The sequence below is a fragment of the Bos grunniens genome, chromosome 5, assembly GCF_055505025.1.
Source record: "Bos grunniens cultivar Pamir isolate PY7600 chromosome 5, Bosgru_T2T1.0, whole genome shotgun sequence".
NCBI lineage: Eukaryota > Metazoa > Chordata > Mammalia > Artiodactyla > Bovidae > Bos > Bos grunniens.
The window spans coordinates 2204922-2223671 of NC_141169.1; the positions used below are offsets into that span (position 1 = coordinate 2204922).

The 18750-nt window shown below is 39.4% G+C and overlaps 1 protein-coding gene across 2 annotated transcripts in view; it reads left to right on the forward strand.

Annotated features, from left to right (window-relative positions):
• Positions 1-864: 864 nt before the first annotated feature.
• TBC1D15 (TBC1 domain family member 15) overlaps positions 865-18750 on the forward strand; it is a 79801-nt gene continuing 61915 nt past the window's right edge. For both annotated transcript variants that reach the window (XM_086398680.1, XM_086398682.1), the window contains exon 1: positions 865-916. In XM_086398680.1, coding sequence (XP_086254806.1) covers positions 887-916 — 30 coding nt within the window. In that variant the 5' untranslated portion in view covers positions 865-886. The remainder of the gene's footprint in view (positions 917-18750) is intronic.

Below are 18750 nucleotides of genomic sequence, written 5' to 3' on the forward strand. Positions count from 1 at the left end.
AACTTTTACTCAATCCAGGGGCAAGAAAAGTCCCGTATTGTGTGCCAGAGCGATTAGGGGTAGAATCCTATCATTCTCTGACATTTTTCTCCAACACTGAGAACAAAACAAATTATTATCCTAATATCTCAACAAATCATCTCACCACATATGCACTGTCCCATGAGATCTTTACAACCACTCCATAAGTATTTCTAATTTTCCATCCTGAAGCTTGGATGAGTTTAAAAACTTGTTTCCAGTCAACTGTGTAGGAGTTATGAGATACTGTGCGCTGGACTCTGGAGCAACGAGGGCGTGGTATTATCGCAGTTCCTATCAAAATACCTTGGTCATATGTCAGTGGCAGTCACCAGACTCAACGTCAGAAACTACACGAAGGCGAAAAGTCTCTGTGTGTGCGCCTCGGATAAAGGGCTGGATTCTGTTAACTTCACTACAGCCCTATTTCAATTTTACAAATGAGACTTTGAAGCTGAAGGTGGAAGTGACTTGCCTATGGTCACAAAGTCATAGGTTTGTTGGGTCCCAGTATGGTGTTCTTTCCATCATATGGTGTTCTCTTCATCAAGCTGAAGAGGCCTGCGAACAGCTCACAGCCTCGCTCCCAGACAAACTCCCAAAATATGACCACTTCAACTTCTATACTCGCCAAGGAAAATTAAACTGGTACTTGAGCCAGAGACTCCACCCAAGCAGCCTCCGAGTCCTACTCAGCGCGCATGCGTCAGGCGGCTCCTCCCGCCCCCGCCCCTTCACTCCTCCGCCTTCCCGCCTCTCCCCGCCCCTTTCCCGCCCGGATGTCTGTCTAGCTTTGCCGGATGTTGTTGTGAGTCCGGGAGACACGTGAGGCACTGCTACGTCATCACAGGCACGCGCAGGAAACATGGCGGCGGCGGGTGTTGTGAGCGGGAAGGTAGGTAACGGCCCTGGAGGGACACTCCAGTTTTTCTCCGGGTAGGGCTGCTTTTGCTGCTTGGAGGCCGGCTGGGGAGGGATGCGAGGGCCTTTCTGTATCGGGAACAGCGTGTAGAGGATGTAGGAGAAGATGCCTAGTTGTCAGCTGTTTTTCTTGAGAATGCCGGCTCAGCCCGGGAATTAAGAGACCTGGCTCCTATTCCAAGACTAGCTAGGCCTTGGCGTGTTTGGTCCGCTCTGCCCCAGGGCGAGAGGCTTTTATCTGTATTGCCTTATCTAAGAGACAGGTGGTTGCTCTATTCCGTTCTTTTTCTGGCTCGATTTTCTCTGACTGTCGTTCTTTCTGTCACTCTTCGGACTCCAGGGATTTTTCTGTCTTCCTTTGAGGCGTCACTGACTCGCCTCTGCCTTCCTCTGCTTCACTCTGGTAAGGCATCTTTGTCCTCTTCGGGGGGAGCTGAAAACAGGTGCTTTGCAGCTCTGCACTTAGAAGAGCGCATTGGATCTATTTTACTAGATTGCCGAGTTGATTGGTGATGGTGAGCAGTAGGGATGTTTCCTCTCAGGGAGCTGGAGATTTACAGCATCCCACCCTTGTTTAGGAAGGCGTTCGTTACGGTATTTATTTCGGACGCAAAGCTGTTATGTTCCCGTGGGAGACTGTGCTGCATTTTTACGGAGTTGGTCATTGACCGCTTCGTTTTTCGTTAGGAGTTAGGATTAGGTGCGGAGGATATTGCATTGCATACTGCCTATTCATGTTCCAAGGGAACGTCTTAATGCCTGTTAGTACTACTGTGGCATACTACTGGCAACATTTACAGTTGCGGGAGTATTTCGTAAACAGTTGGGTGGGGTAATGACTCATCTTATACCAAGGACTATTTCCTTTCCGCGGATAGCTACCCCTGTTCCTTGATTTCACTCATTTTCTTTACGCTGCCCTCTGCATACCATTTTGAATTGAGTGACAGCATTTGTGCTTTAGTGTATGAACTACTAGGCAGAATAACACACTACTTTTACTCTGAATTGTGACCTTGCGAAATTGAGGAAGCATGACTTCTCTGTCCTTCAAGGTCTTTATCTCCAGAATGGATGTGGTGCTAGTCATTATTTCTTGCATTGGAGTTAAGATTATATGAAATGATACAAGCATTAAGAAAGCACGTCCTTCTGCATACTGGATGTTTTAAATGATGGGTTGGTCATCGTTTTCGAGTTTTCTCGGTCTTTGGTTGTCTGTTTTTGTCTTTAGGATGGGTGCTGATCTTCTCGTTGACTCATTACATGTAGTAAGATTTTATTTCTGGACTGATCCAATCTAGGACTTTACAAGAAGGGATCCTTTCTATTTGAACTACATTCTGTCTTTCAGGTGTGGATTGATTTTGATAGAACCTTTGCGATGATGAAGCGGAGTTGTGAAATAGGACTTTTTTCACCTTTTCCTTCCAGGCACTCACTACGTTTCATAATTTGCGTCTTTTACTTACTTTATTTATAAACCGCATTTATTCTCACATATTGCAAACTTACACCATTCTCATCACTGCACCTAAATTTGTTTTTTTTTTTCATGCCAAAGGCTGCCCATCTTTCAAATAATTCTGTTGTGACCAGTGAAACTTGCTTATTCCTCCTTCAGCAAATTCAGATCTAGTTAATGGCATCATCATTTACTTGGTTGCATGTAAAACAAACTTGGAGATGTCCATTTCTGTAACAGCATTTAGTCAATAAGATGGTAGGACTAATCAGATCCTACCAGTTTTACCTTAAAGAGATTTCTTAAATTTGCTGCATCCTCTTCATTCAGACATTTAGTCTTGAGTTCTCTGCAGATTTTTCTTCTTTTCTACAGTCTTTTTGCCCAAAGTCTCCTCTCTACACAACCACTAGAGTTATTTTCTAATGCACGAGTCTGATTGTCTCTTCTTTAAAAAAAACAAACAGAAAAGTCTTCATTTTCTTATTGTCACCATTAAAATAATACTCAAGGCTGGTTAACATGGCATTAAAAATCTGTGTTGACTTTCTGGCTTTATCTTATGCTTTTCTACTTCTCAGTCTTGTTTCTTTGGGAAAAGGGGGAGAGGAAAGAAAACACACACGTATATTTGTGAAAGAGAGTGTATATGTGTGTCTCTGTATTTATTTATTCCCCATCCCCACCCCAAAGGTTCAGCTGCTGCTGCTGCTGCTGCTGCTGCTGCTAAGTGGCTTCAGTCGTGTCCGACTGTGCGACCCCATAGACGGCAGCTCACCAGGCTCCCCAGTCCTGGGGATTCTCCAGGCAAGAACACTGGAGTGGGTTGCCATTTCCTTCTCCAATGCATGAAAGTGAAAAGTGAAAGTGAAGTTGCTCAGTCCTGTCCGACTCTTAGCGACCCCATGGACTGCAGCCCACCAGGCTCCTCCGTCCATGGGATTTTCCAGGCAAGAGTAATGGAGTGGGGTGCCATTGCCTTCTCCAAGGTTCAGCTAAGACCTGTCTAATTAGAAACCTAGGGCAGTGAGTGTTAACCAAGACTTAGGAATCACGTGTGGTACTTTTAAAACTATGGATGCTGGGTCACAGCCCAATTCTATTGATTAGAACCTCACGGAGTTGAGATCTAGGATATAGAGTAACTTTCCTACTGAGTCTACTTGCTTGAAGCTTTGATTCTAGGAAGTCATGTGGTGAGGAAGTTAATGTCTGTCATATGGAGAAGCAGTGTAAGATAACAGGTAAGAGCATGGACTCTGGAGAGCCAAGCCAGTTTCAAAAACTAACTTCACACTTACTAGTGACATCAGTCAAATTACTTAATGTCTCTTTGTTTCAGTTTCCTTATCTGTAATACAGGGATGATAATAGTATGTACTTCATGGAATTTTTAGGATTCATAAGGAAATGTATTAGAACAAAGCCTGGCATATAGTGTGTAGATCCTGTGTAGGTGTTATTCATCATCTTGATTTCCCTGCAAGTCAGTAGTTAAGTATGGTAGAATTTTGAAGGTTTAGAATATGGTTTTTGGTATGAGTGTGAAATTCATTTTTGAATTTCAGTTCATTTGCTCAGTTGTGTCCAACTCTTTGTGACCCCATGGACTGCAGCACGCCTGGCTTCCTTGTCCATCACCAACTCTTGGGGCTTGCTCAAACTCATGTCCATCAAGTCCATGATGCCATCCAACCATTTCATACTCTGTCATCCCCTTCTCCTGCCTTCAATCTTGCCCAACATCAGGGTCTTTTCAAATGAGTCAGTTCTTCTCATCAGGTGGCCAGAGTATTGGAGTTTCAGCTTCAACATCAGTCCTTCCAATGAATATTCAGTACTGATCTCCTTTAGGATGGACTGGTTGGATCTCCTTGTTGTCCAAGGGACTCTCAAGAGTCTTCTCCAACACCACAGTTCAAAAGCATCAATTCTTCGGCACTCAGCCTTCTTTGTAGTCCAACTCTCACATCCATGCATGACCACTGGAAAAACCATAGCCTTGAGTAGATGGACCTTTGTTGGCAAAGTAATGTCTCTGCTTTTGAATATGCTGTCTAGGTTGATCATAACTTTTCTTCCAAGGAGCAAGCATCTTAATTTCATGGCTGCAGTCACCATGTGCAGTGATTTTGGAGCCCAGAAAAATAAAATCAGCCACTGTTTCCACTGTTTCCCCATCTACTTGCCATGAAGTGATGGGACTGGATGCCATGATCTAAGTTTTTTGAATGTTGAGTTTTAAATTCTAATTCTCAGTGTTTTTTAGAATTTGAAAAATACCTTGTTTTAGAAGTCACAGGGAGTTCTCTAGGGGTCGAATGGTTAGAACTCTGTGCTTCCTCTGCTGGGGAACTGGGTTGCTGCATAGTGTGGCCAGCCCGCTCCAAAGTCATGTGGTTGTGATGAATGAGAAGCCATCACGGTAGGGCAGTGGTGAAGGAGACGGAGCCTGAATGCTGGAGTCCAGAACTGGGCTCCACTGCTGTGTAGCTGTGTTACTTTGGGCAAATGTCTGAACTTTCTGTGCACCAGTTTTCTCATTTGAGAAATGGGAGCTAATGATTTAATAGGAGCTAATGATGTAGGATGGGAGCTAATGATTATTTTCCATCATGGGGTTGTGGAGAGGATTAAATGAGTTAATATTTGCAAGGCATTTAGAATAGTGCCTGGTATCAGATAAGTGCTTAATAAATATTAACTGCTGTTATTATTATTGTTAAGGAAGATCTTTCAGACTGTCTTAAAGTTGTAAGGTTATTATTTGTTTGGAAATAGTTGAGTATTTGTTTTTTGCTGCCTTTTTCTACAAAGAGATTAAAGCTGCCCCAAAATACTAAAGCACTATAGTTATGTAAAATAAATTGGAGGGAAAAAAGGCAAAAGGAAAGTAAAGAATTGACATATCACTATATAAGCTTAACGTGCACAGCCTGATGGTTTGATTTATATGTATTGTGAGATGATTACCACAGTAGGTTCAGCTAACTCTTCTTCTCATATAGATCCTTCTATATGAGGATAGATCTTCTCACGTAGATTGTGTTGTGAACTTTTAGGGGAGAAATAGGGCCACTCCCTGCAAAAGCTGTCCTGCTTTAGGATAATTAATGGACTAAGTTGACTTATCACAAAAGAGGCAGGAGAAAAGAGATCGTTAGAAGTAGGTTTTGGCCTTTATACCCAGTGCCTATGAGGGTTGCAGTTTTCTTTTATTCATTTACAGAATATTTATTAAACACCTGCTTTTTTCCAGGCACTATTCTAGGCATTAAGGATACATTAGATAGTCCTTACCTTGGAAATGACAGATTTCAGTTTTTCAGAAGGAAAATATTCACTAAAATCCACCCCCTTATCGTGTTTAAATAAATTCAGTGAGTTTCAGGTTTTTGAACTGGTGCTGTTAATACTGATGTTTGTTTTCTTGAGGCTTGTAGACTAGACTCATCCTCATGAGGGCAAGGTCTGAAATGTTTCACCTGTATCTGGCATAGATGCTGTCACAGAGTATGTATTCACTGAGGAGGAAAGAGCAAGAAAATAGAGGGAAAATAAAATGAAGGGGGATTAGAGGAAGAGTGATGGGTTCACTGAAAGCGCTCTAGTTTTGGACTTGAAAAGTCCTGTGTTAGTATATTTGCATTTCTCTCTAGGCCTGTGGTTTTTTACTGTGATGGTGGTAGATTTTGGTTCTGTTGAAAATAGCTTGAAACAATTGGGAAATCACCTGTTATTTTTTTTTCCTGAGTTTTTTTTTTTTTTAATGGTTTTCTTAGGAAGAATTTATTTTGTAGCTTAAATTTGGCCCTTTCCAGTTCCTTTTAGATACGTTTATAGTCCTGTGAAATCCTGTGCTTAAGAAAGATTGATATTCTTATTATCTGGTAGGTTTCCCTGGAGAATTTTCTTAGACTGTGTATGTGTTAGTTGCTCAGTCATGTCTGACTCTTTGTGACCCCATAGACTGTAGTCTGCCAAGCTTCTCTGTCCATGGCATTCCCCAGGCAAGAATGCTGGAGTGGATTGCCATTCCATTCTCCAGAGAACATCCCAACCCAGGGATCGAACCCTGGTCTCCTGCATTGCAGGCAGATTCTTTACTGTTTGAGCTACAGGCAAGTCTTTTTCTTAGACTAGATCTTATTAAATGGTAGTATCTTCTTGGTTTAGGATACAATGAATATGTCTTCCTTATTTTTCTGGCATTGTTTAACAAACATTTGAGTACTTTCTGTGTGCTGAGTTCTTTATTCTTGACACAGCACAGTAGTTTGCCATTTTAATAAGTCATTTCAATCTGTGATTTAATAAAAACATGACTTGGGGAAAGAATTTAAATATTGTTTGCTTTGATGGGTTTTAGTTGCTGAGACTAAATGAAAGGAAGGAAATCCTTTTGAAATTTGTTTACTGTTTCTTGCACAGTCTGTGGCGTGTCTGTAGTCATTGGCATAAGAGAAGTCCTTCATTAAATCCTCGTTATACCTCCTGTACTGCCTTCCTGTCTCACACAGTTTGGCACACGATGCACTTAAGAAGCATTAGTAGTTCTGCCTGCCCTTTATTGAGAGCTGTACTATCCTCAGTGTCTCTCTGTCTTCACTCTCAGAAGTTGTGTGGTTTGTTACTCTTAAAACCACCTGTGTTCTACATTTCTCTGAGTTACACAGTCATTACTGACTGCTGCTGCTGCTGCTCCTCCTAAGTCGCTTCAGTCATGTCTGACTCTGTGCAACCCCATAGACGGCTGCCCACCAGCCTCCGCCATCCCTGGGATTCTCCAGGCAAGAACACTGGAGTGGGTTGCCATTTCCTTCTCCAATGCATGAAAGTGAAAAGTGAAAGTGAAGTCGCTCAGTCGTGTCCGACTCTTAGTGACCCCATGGACTGCAGCCTACCAGGCTCCTCTGTCCATGGGATTTTCCAGGCAAGAGTACTGGAGTGGGGCACCATTGCCTTCTCCTTCGTGACTGACTAACATGCCCCAAATAAAACTCACTGTTTACATTCTTCCTTCTGTATTCTCTCTCTCGGTGAGTAACCACATACACTCAGGTTTGTCCTTGAGTCTTCTCCCTTCACCTCCCACGTCTAATCAGTCATGACGTCCTGTCATTTTGACCTTGAAATTAGCATTCTAAGCCATCTGCCTTTCTTCATCCCACTGCCGCTGCCTTGGTTCAAGCCACCATGAATTGCTTCCTCTGTGGATTATTGCAGCTGTTCTTTCTTGGCTCTCCAGCTGGTGTGTTGGTTTTGAAAAGGCAGGTCTGACATGGCATTCCTCTGCTAGAACTTTCTAGTGACTTTTAGTGGTAAATAATTGTCTTCAGGGTAAACTCCAAACTCCCAAATTCCTGAGCATGGTTTAAAAACATTGTAGTCACTGGGGGCTTTCCAGATGGTAAACAATCTGCCCGCAGTGTGGGAGACCTGGGTTCGATCCCCGGGTTGGGAAGATCTCCTGGAAGGGAATGGCAACCCACTGCAGTATTCTTGTCTGGAGAATTCCATGGACAGAGGATCCTGGTGAGCTACAGTCTATAGGGTTGCAAAGAGTTGGACACGACTGAGCGACTGACACACATCATCTGATTTGGTTCCTGCTCTTGTGTCGAAACTGTTAGTCACTGTCGATCAGGGTTGCAGCCATTAATGAAACTACTCTCTGCATAGAACACATACCCTCTGCCAAGAACATACACCCTCTTTGAGGTAACATTGCCATTCTTCAGGTCTCGGGCTGTATGTCACTCTAGTTAAAGTCTTTCTGATTTCTCATCCTGCCTGACCCCTTTCATGTAGGGTGGAAGTGTTGGTTGCTCAGTCATATGCGACTGACTCTGCCACCCCGTATACTGTAGCCCGCCAGGCTGCTCTGTCTGTGGAATTCTCTAGGTGAGAAGACTATAGTGGGTAGCCATCTCCTTTAGGGTCTGCTTTGGCAACTGTTTACATATTTATTAAATCATACGTTGCTTTTATCTGTTTCCTTGTCCTAACCCCCAATTAGATTGCTATGAAGACAGTGACTGAATCTTACTTATTTGTACCCAGAAGCTTGCTCAGTGCCTGGCACTGTGCAGGCATTCACTATATAACTATTGAAGAAATAACTGTGATTGACATCTCATACAAGATCCTGTGTACACTTCTGTCACAGTTTTCTATGATCGTTGACTTACATGACATTACTAGTTAGTCAGACACTTTTTATGATGTATGTTTTTCCACCAGCACTTTTTATCTCCAAATCTAGTTGGTGCTACGTAAATGTGAATGAGTAAAGAAACTTAAATCAGGTTAGATGGAATGCAGATTGGATGTGTTTGGATAGGCTCTACTTGTGTCCTTTTGAAGGACTTAGTAGAAGTTGTTTCCACAGAGAAGGTATAAAAGGGTGTTCTAGGTAGAAGGAACAGAATGCACACAGCACGCAAAGGCACAAGGCTTTGAGGAACAGGGAAATTCAGAGGGGCCCGAGGCACGAAGTATTGAGGAATGACAGGTGTTGCATAGTTGTAGAAGGAAAGGGTGGAGTCAGAAGATTTTTAAGCTCAGGTGTGGTATGGTGAGACATACATTTTATAAAGGTCATTTTTGTCAGTTGTTATATACTATACAGTTTACACAGATTATTGGAAGGTGACTAGATTGGGGAGGAGTGATCAGAATATTATTTTAGTAACCCAGGCTAAAAATGATGAAGGGTCAGTGTCAGGGGAAGGTTTGAGGGGTTTTAGGAGGTAGCATGGGGATGGTGAAAGAGACATTTAGGTACTGGGTGGAGGGGTTGTCTTACAGTTGGGAATATCAGAGGAGCAGATTTAGGATAAAACATACTGAGTGTAAGATGTCTGTGGATGGTTCAAGTGGAGACATCCAGTGGGTGCTTACATATTTCTCATTAGAGTTTCTGGGCTTATTCTGGCATTTCCTGCAGATAACATCTCTGATAAAAACTTTAAATTACTTATATGCTGAATAGTGTTAAAGAAACTGAATTTTGTAACTTTTTTTGTTGTTAAATTTAGCTTAAAAATTCATAGTTGCTAAAGCTCAGAATGTATGTTGTGTATAGTAGGTGTTGGATTTCCAGTTTTGGATAGAGATTTAGGGCAAGGATTTTGTCCCTAAAGCCTAAATTTCAAATATTAGTTGAATGTTTTATCTTTAGTCTTTGAAAATAGAGATTATAATAATACAGATAAAAATCCAATTCCAGTAAGGAACAAAATTAAAAATTATCTGCCATTGTATTGTGCAACTTTATTCTAATTTCTGCTAAATTAAGAGGTCAGTAAGTTTATTCTAAATAATTTGCTGTGGTTCCCAGAGTACTTTTAATGAGTTGTGTGGGACATGGTTTCTTTGGTAAAGGAAAAAAAAATCTGCAGTTTCTGTCGCAGGCTGTCATTGGAGGTTTTATAAATATAATTACCTAGTTAGGCATCTTAGCAAATATTTAAGACCATTTTATTCCAAATAGAGAACTTTTCTCCTTTTTTAGTACCTTTAGAAATTCTCCCCCTCTCCTACCCCCAAGAGGGTGGGAAGCAGTTAGAATGCTCTAGCTTGTGTCAAGATTTTACCCTTTTTATAAAAGTACCAGGTATACAGGCAAGGAACTTTTATCTTGTTTATTTTTTCTGCTCTCCATGGTGTCTGGCACATAATAAGTGCCCAATAAAAGTTTGTTGAATTAAGTTTAGATAATTGATTTATCACCACCAAGTGGCAAGTCTTTGAATGTGCTTGATACTTTCTGTTCGCTGTGGACACTTAATCCCCAAAGAAAAATAGATAGGGTGTGATTTTTAAAAAAATTTTGGCAGCAGGATCAGCTTTTTTTTTTTTTCCAGTAGGGTACTTCTGCCATGTGTTCACTTTTATACAGGGTTTTGCGGTGTAAAATAGACTTTCCTGTAAGTTGTTTTTTATACAGCTTTATTGAGGTACTAATTGACAAACAGTAAGTAGCACATAGTGTGTATAATTTGATAACTTTTAATGCACTATAGACCCATCAGTAAAATCAAGATAATGACATATCTACCACTCAAAAGTTTCCTCTTGACGTATTGTAATCTGTCACTACCATCATCCAGTCCACAGGCAACCACTGAGCGCTTTTTGTGACTAGATTAGTTTGTACTTTCTGCAGTTTTATATAAATGGAATTATATGGCATGTACTCTAGTTTTGGCCTTTCTTTATTCAGCATAATTATTTTGAGGTTCATTCATGTTGTTGCATGTATCATTAGTTCATAATTCCTTTTTATTGCCAAGTAGTATCCTGTCCTATAGGTGTATGGGTTTATTCATTGATCTACTGATGGACACTTTTTTTTTCACTTCTGGCTTTACAAATAAAGTTTCTGTGAACATTGATGTATGAATCTTTGTATGACTATATGCTTTGTATTTTGTCAGGCAAATACCTAGGTGTAGAATGGCTGGATCATAACGTTAGTTGCGGGCTTCCTGGATAGCTCAGCAGGCAAAGACTCCACCTGCAGTACAGGAGACACGGGAGTCGCAAGTTTGATCCTTCGGTCAGTAAGATTCCCTGGAGGAGTAAATGGCGACCCACTCCAGTATTCTTGCCTGGAGAACCCCATGGACAGAGGAGCCTTGTGGGCTACAGTCCACATGGTCACAGAGACTCAGGCTGAGCACATGGCACAATGTAAATTGGATATTTAGGATTTCAAAAAGCTGGCAAACTATTTTCCAGACCATTTTACATTCCCACTGGTGGTGTATAAAGGTTCCAGTTACTCTACATCTTTGTTAGCATTTGGCATGTTTTAAAAATTATAGTCATTTTAATAGATGGTTTCAGTTTGCAGTTCCCTAATGACTTAGCAACTAAAAACAGCAACAGCGACTTACGATGTTGAGCATTTTTTTCATGTGATTTTATGTCATCCCTATATTTTCTTTGGTGAAGTGTCTGTTTAAACCTTTTGCCCTTTTTCTAATTTTAAAATTTTTTGTTCATTTTCTTGTTACTGAATTTTGAGAGTTATTTATAAAAATAACTGGATATAAGTCCTTTATTGCACATACAACATGACTTGCGTGTATTTTCTCCACCTGAGCTGTGACTTTTCATTTGCTTAATGTCTTTTGAAGAGAAGTTTTCAATTTGATGATTTACCAGTCTTTTATGCTTTTGGCATCATTTCTAAATTTTTTGTTGTTGTTGAACCCAAGGCCACATAAATTTTCTGGTTAAAGCTTTGTAGGTTTAAGTTTTACATCTAAGTCTTGTTCTGTTTGATTTGTGTATGTAGTGTGATGTATGGGTTGAAGTTTTATTTTTTTGTACATAGGTATCCATTTATTTGAGCACTGTTAAAAAAACTATAAATTTAATTTTCTTAATCTATACTGTACTAAGGGCAGATTATCTTTTTCATCTGGTGAGTATTGGTGGCTATGTCTCTTAGATTTGTTTTAATTTGTCAAATTCATGAGTATAAATTTTTCATAAATATTCTTGGTATCTTTTTTACTTGTGTACATCTGTAGTGATGTTAAAGTTCTAATTCCTAATATTGGTAGTTTGTGTTGTTTGTTTTTTCCTCATCTGTTTGGCTAGAGTTTTAACCAGTTTTATTTAAAACTGGTTAAACTTTTTTGTATTTTATTTAAACTTTTTTATATTTTATTGATTTCTACTCTGATCTTTATTTCTTCCTGCCTTCTTTGGGTTTAATTGGCATTTCTTTTACTAGTTTCTTAAAGTAGATGCTGAGGTTATTAACTTGAGACCTTTTTTCTTTTCTGATAAAGGCATGGAACCCTGTGTGTTTCCCACTAAGCACTGGTTTACTGGCATCGCACAGACACGCACAGGTTTTAATATGATAAGCTTGCATTTTGGTTCTGTTCAAACACTTTCTAATTCCCCTTTGATTTCTTCTTGACCCTTGGGTATTTAGAAATATGTCATTAATTTCCAGATATGTGAGAATGTGCCAAAGATATTCCTATTACTGATTCATAATTTGATTCCATTGTGGTCACAGAATGTACTTGAATTCTTTTATGTTTATTGGTATTTGTTTTATGGCTCAAATTTTTTTTTTTTGTGGCTCAATTTTTGATCTGTCTTAGCAAATGTTTTGTGTATATTTGGAAGAATGAGTATTCTTTCAAATATTCAAATGAATACGCGTTCAAGTAAGTATTCAAATGAGTACTGATGGATGGAATGTTTTGTAAGCATAAATTAGGGTCCAGTTGGTTGATGGTGTTATCAAGTCTTCTATATTATTACTGATTTTCTTTCTATCATTTGATCAGTTATTGAGAGGGGTTTGCAATTTTGCAGTAATTGTGGACTTGTTTATTTCTTCTTGCAGTCCTGTCACTTTATGCTTCATGTTTTTTCAAAGTCATATTAGGTGCATAAACATTTAGGATTGTTAGATCATCTTGAACCATTGACCACTTTATCATTAGGAAATTATCTTTCTAACCAGTAATATTTCTCTTGCCATGAAGTTTTATTTTTGTCTGATATTAATATAGTCATTCTAGTTTTTTTCGAATTAGTGTTAGTATATCTTTTCACCTTTTTCTTTTTAACTTATTTGTGTCTTTATATTTAAAATGCTTTTCTTGCAGGTAGCATAGAATTGGGCTTACTTTTCAATCTGATACTCTTTTTAGTTGGAGTCTTTAGGTAATTTGTATTTAATGAGGTATGGTTAAATTTAAGTCTTACAATCTTGCTAATTTTTATTGTGCCATCTCTTCTTTGTTCCATTTTCTTTTTCTGCCTTTTTTGTGACTAATCAAGTGGTTTTCATTATTCTAAGTTTTATTTCCTTTGTTGACAATTAACCGTTAACTCTTATTTTAGTGGTTGCTTTAAGGCCGGTAGTATCATCATTAGCTTATGACATTTACCTTCAGGAGTTATGCTGCTTCACAAAAGGTATAAAAACCTAGAACGATATACCTTCATTTCTCTTCTCCCGACTTTTGTGCTATTTTTCTTATTTTACTTTTGCATATAGTGCAAACTTAACAAAAACATAGATTCATTTCTTTTTAAAAAATTGTATTTGTTTTCGGCCGTGCTGGGTCTCTGTTGCTGACCGTGGACGTTCTCTAGTAGAGATGCCTGGACCTGTCATGGTGGTGGCGCTTCTTGTTGCGGAGCATGGGCTCGGGGGTGTGCGGGCTTCAGCGGCTGTGGCCTGTGGGCTCGAGAGCGCAGGCTCAGTAGCGGCAGTGCGCAGGCTTAGGTGCCCCACAGTTTATGGAATCTCTCAGACCAGGGATCAAACCTCTGTTCCCTGCATTGGCAGACGGATTCTTAACCACTGGACTGTCAGGGAAGTCCACGTGTATATGAAAGTGAAGTGAAAGTGGCTCAGTCGTGTCCGACTCTTTGTGACCCCATGGACTGACTATTACAGTCCATGGAATTCTCCAGGCCAGAATACTGGAGGGGGTAGCCTTTCCCTTCTCCAGGGGATCTTCCCCACTCAGGGATCAAACCCAGGTCTCCCAAATTGCAGGATTCTTGACCAGCTGAGTCCCTAGGGAAGCCCCCACATGTATTGATTTATTTAGGCTTTAAACAAAGGGATTTGATTAACAAAAATATATATATTTATTCACATAGTTACCATTTTTGGTGCCTTTCATTTCTGTATGGATCCACATTTCCTTCTAATGTAATCTGTTCTTCCTGAAAAACTTATTTAAACATTTGTAATGTAGGTCTGTTAGTGATGAAGTTTTTAAGCTTTTATATATCTGAAAAAGTCTTTCTCTCTCTTTTAGATTTTTTTTTTTTTTTTAAATTTAGTTATGGCTGTGCTGGGTCTTTGTTGCACTGGGTCTTCCTCCAAGGAGGAAGGAGGAAAACTTTGGGAAGTGATGGATATGTTTGTGGCTTGATGGGGATAGTCTCCTGGGTATATACTTAGACACAACTTACCAAGATGTATGTGTTAAATATGTATAGCTTCTTATATGTCAGTCATTCCTCAATAAAGTGATTTTATTTATTTATTTATTTTTATTTTATTTTATTTTTTAACTTTACAATATTGTATTGGTTTTGCCATATATCAACGTGACCGCCACAGGTATACACGTGTTCCCCATCCTGAACCCTCCTCCCTCCCAATAAAGTGATTTTAAAAAAAGCATTGCTCCATTGTTTTCGATCTCCATTGTTTCTTAAAAGGAATCTTCTATAATCACTATGCTTAATTTTTTTTCCCCCTCTGGCTCATTAAGATTTTCTGTGTGTTACTGATTTTGCATAATTTGATTGGTCGTAGTTTAGTCACTAAGTTGTTTCCAACTGTTGTGATCCCGTGAACTGTAGCCTGTCAAGCTCCTTTGTCCATGAGATTCTCCAGGCAAGAATACTGGAGTGGATTGCCATTTCCTTCTCCAGAGGATCTTCCTGACCCAGGAATCGAACCCAGGTCTCCTGCATTGCAGGCAGATGATTTACCAACTGAGCTATGAGGGAAGCTCATAATACATTGTAATTTGATTAATACACTGTAGTTTGATTACAGTGTGCCTTTAAATGATTTCTTTGATTCTTGCTTTCATTTTGGAGTTCATTGGTATGTATATCTATGGGTTTACAGTCTTAGTCAAATTTGAATAAACTTTTGCAATTATTTTATCTAAAAAGGTTTTTTTTGTTTCTTTTCTCAGTCAACTCTTTCAGGTACATCAGTTATGTTAATACATACACTAGATCAGTTGAAATTTCCCTCCAGCTCATTGATGCTTTGTTCACTTTTTTTCTCAGCCCCCTCCCCTTTTGTGTTTTGTTTTATATAGTTATTGCTGTAACTTCAAGTTCATTATTCTTCTAAAATATTTAATCTGCCAATACCCCATTAAGTGTATTTTTTATCTCAGAGTTTGTATTTTTCATCTCTAGAAGTTCGTTTGGATCTGTTATATTTTTGATGTCTTAGCAAGTTGTAACTTGTTTCGAGTGTCCTGAACAATAGAGAATTTAGTTATAATAATGTTTTAATGTCTTTCCCTGTGTTATTAATTGTGTCATATTTAATTGGTTGATTTTCCCCCTTATTGTGAGTCATATCTTTCTGATTGTTTTTTTGGTACCAGATGCCAAAATCTATCTGGTAGTTGTTTTTTTTTTTTAGCCAAATGTCAATGTTGTGAATTTTATATATATATATAATTTTTTTTTCCCTGTAAAATATTCTTGAGTTTTACCCTAGAAGACACTCACTTGTGTGGAAACGATTTCATGCCTTTGGGACTTGCTTTTAAGCCTTGTGAGATGTGGTCAGCACAGCTTTTGCTTTCTTGAAGTATAGTTGATTTACAGTGTTGTGTTAGTTTGCAGTGTACAGCAAAGGGATTCATTTATATGTATATTTTCACATTCTTCCCATTATGGTTTATTGAAGGATATTGAATGTTTCCCTGTGCTATACAGTAGGGCCTTGTTTTTGTCAGTACAGCATTTCATGTAAGACCAACAGTGCCCACCGCTGAGGCAAGACTGTTCTGAGCATCTACCTAGTGCCCTGTGATTTGTTAGTTTTCCTGCACTGATGAGGGGCTTCCCGGGTGGTCAAATGGTAAAGAATCTGCCTGCAGTGCAGAAGACCTGGGTTTGATGCCTGGGTTGGGAAGATCCCCTGGAGAAGGAAATGGCAACCTGCTCCAGTATTCGTGCATGGAGAATTCCATGGACAGAGGAGCTGGTGGGCTACAGTCCATGGAGTCACAAAGAGTTAATACCAGAACAGTGTTCACACATGCTAAGCCTTAAATTGATTGTCTTTTCCATTATGTACTCTTTGGACAAATAAAACTTGTCCGAGCAGACATGAGTCTCAATCCCGGAATAATGGAAATTGTTGTTTTTGTTCAGTTCCCAGGTTATGTCCGACTCTTTGTGACCCATGGATGCCAGGCTTCTCTGGCCTTCATTATCTCTTGGAGTTTGCTGAAATTCATGTCCATTGATTGAGTCAGTGATGCTATCTAACCATCTCATCCTCTGCCACCCTCTTCTCCTTTTGCTTCCTGTGTTTCCCAGCATCAGGGTCCTTTCCAGTGAGTCCGCTCTTCTCATCAGGTGGCCAAAGTAGAGTAATAGAAGAACTTTGATCAAATCACTTCTGGGACTTTCCTGGCGGTCCAGTGGTTGGTCTCTGTGCTTCCACTGTGGGCGACATGGGTGTGGTCCCTGGTCACGGAACTGGGATCCTGCATGCTGCATGACCGAAAAAAAAAAAAAATTACTCCTTGCCTTTTTTTTCCCTCAATTGCAAAGTGGGAATGATAACATGTATCTAATAGAATTGTGAGGATCAAATGTGGTAATGTAGAAATGCTTTGTAAAGTAAGGAATAGTAAAAGTATTACATGGCCAATAATAGCATTTGAACTTTTCTTTTTATTTTACATTAGAAATTATTAACAAAACCAGAGTAAGGAAATTGGAAGCATGTTTTACTAAAAGTATTGAACATTACCTTAGATGAAATTCCTGGTATCATAATTGTTCCCTGTTACAAAATAATTTTTCATATCAAACAAGCTTAGAGATAGCTTTTCAGATATTAACCATTACTATTGGTAAATGGAGGAAGCAGAATGTCCTGTGGCAGTCTCATCCTCCTCAGGAATCAATTCACTGTGGAGTTTAATGAAGAAATATCATCTTTCATGCTGTTGTCAGTGGAGAAGGCAATGGCACCCCACTCCAGTACTCTTGCCTGGAAAATCCCATGGATGGAGGAGCCTGGTGGGCTGCAGTCCATGGGGTCGCTAAGAGTCGGGAACGACTGAATGACTTCACTTTCACTTTTCACTTTCATGCATTGGAGAAGGAAATGGCAACCTACTCCAGTGTTCTTGCCTGGAGAGTCCCAGGGACAGAGGAGCCTAGTGGGCTGCCGTCTGTGGGGTCGCACAGAGTCGGACATGACTGAAGCGACTTAGCAGCTGTTGTCAGAGGATCAAATTCTTTTTTTGGCTTCACTACACAACTTGCAGATCTCAGTTCCCCAAACAGAGGTTGAACCCAGGCCCCTGTGGTAAAAGGGTGGGGTCCTAACCGCTGGACTGCCAGGGAATTCCCTAAGATCAAATTCTTAATTGGATTTTAGTTTCTGTATTTTGAACTGTTCAAGTAGTTGATACAACTGTGTTTTATTATATGCATGTACCCATAAACTGTGGTGATGAACATATATATGCTGTGAATAGAAAATAAGTAAAATCATGCCCTCAAAAAAAGTAGAGTAAAGGGTTATCATATTAAAACAAATGATTCAAACCAAGGTGCTATACAAGGGGCTAAACTTCTCTTGTGAAATGTTTAGGCCTTCAGATGGGGGAGAAATGAAGGGTTTTTGTTTAAGGCCAAACTCTTAAATAGTTAGCTGTTCCATTGATCTATAAATTAAAGGCATTTAAAAATTGTTGTTAGGTAATTCCCTGGTGGTTCAGTGATTAGGACTGTGTGCTTTCACTACTGAGGGCCTGGCTTCACTTTCTGGTCAGGGAACTAAGATTCCACAAGCTGAGAAGTGCAGCCAAAAAAACCTGTTTTTTTGTTTTGTTTTTAGTCCTTGAAGCAGCATTATTTTCTGCATCTAAGCAATTTCAGAAACCATCTTCTAAGGAAGCTATGTAGGATTTTTCTGGTAGATTCTTGAGGCAGTATTCATTGAGATTTAATGAGTGAAGGTGCCAGGAAATCTGAAATCCACTTCTTTCTTTGATATAAAGTCACTTAACAGCTTTGTGTCTCAGTTAATTCTTTAAAAATGGAGGTAATAAGATTAAATATTATATTTGAAGTAAATTATGTACTAATGTAATGATTATTTATGTTTGTATGCCTTTGAGTCTAATAAGACTTAATGAAGTTTAGTGGGCATGAAGGTAAATTTACAAATTTTATTCCTTCTGCACAATTAATTTGTATTGGTTAACATCATACTTTTCAAATCAGAAAGCTGAACATAACTGCTTTCTAAAGACAGTACAAGTCAGGGTTTAGAATTGTCAAATTTTGGACATGTAATTTGTCCCTCAGAAAGTGCTAAAAAGTTAAGAACATGAGATGGGTACAGATTTGACTTTTTTGGTGAGGTGCCTGGTGCTTTAGTATTTTTAAAATATTTTCCCAACTGAATTACTTAGGAAACAACTTTTTCTTAAATGAAAAAGAGTAAGGCTACACTTCATTGACATGCATATGGGAAAGAAAGAGCCACTTGATGTGCTTCAGTTAGGGGACACGTTGCATGTGATTCTTTAGGGCTCATTTATTTCACTGAAGTT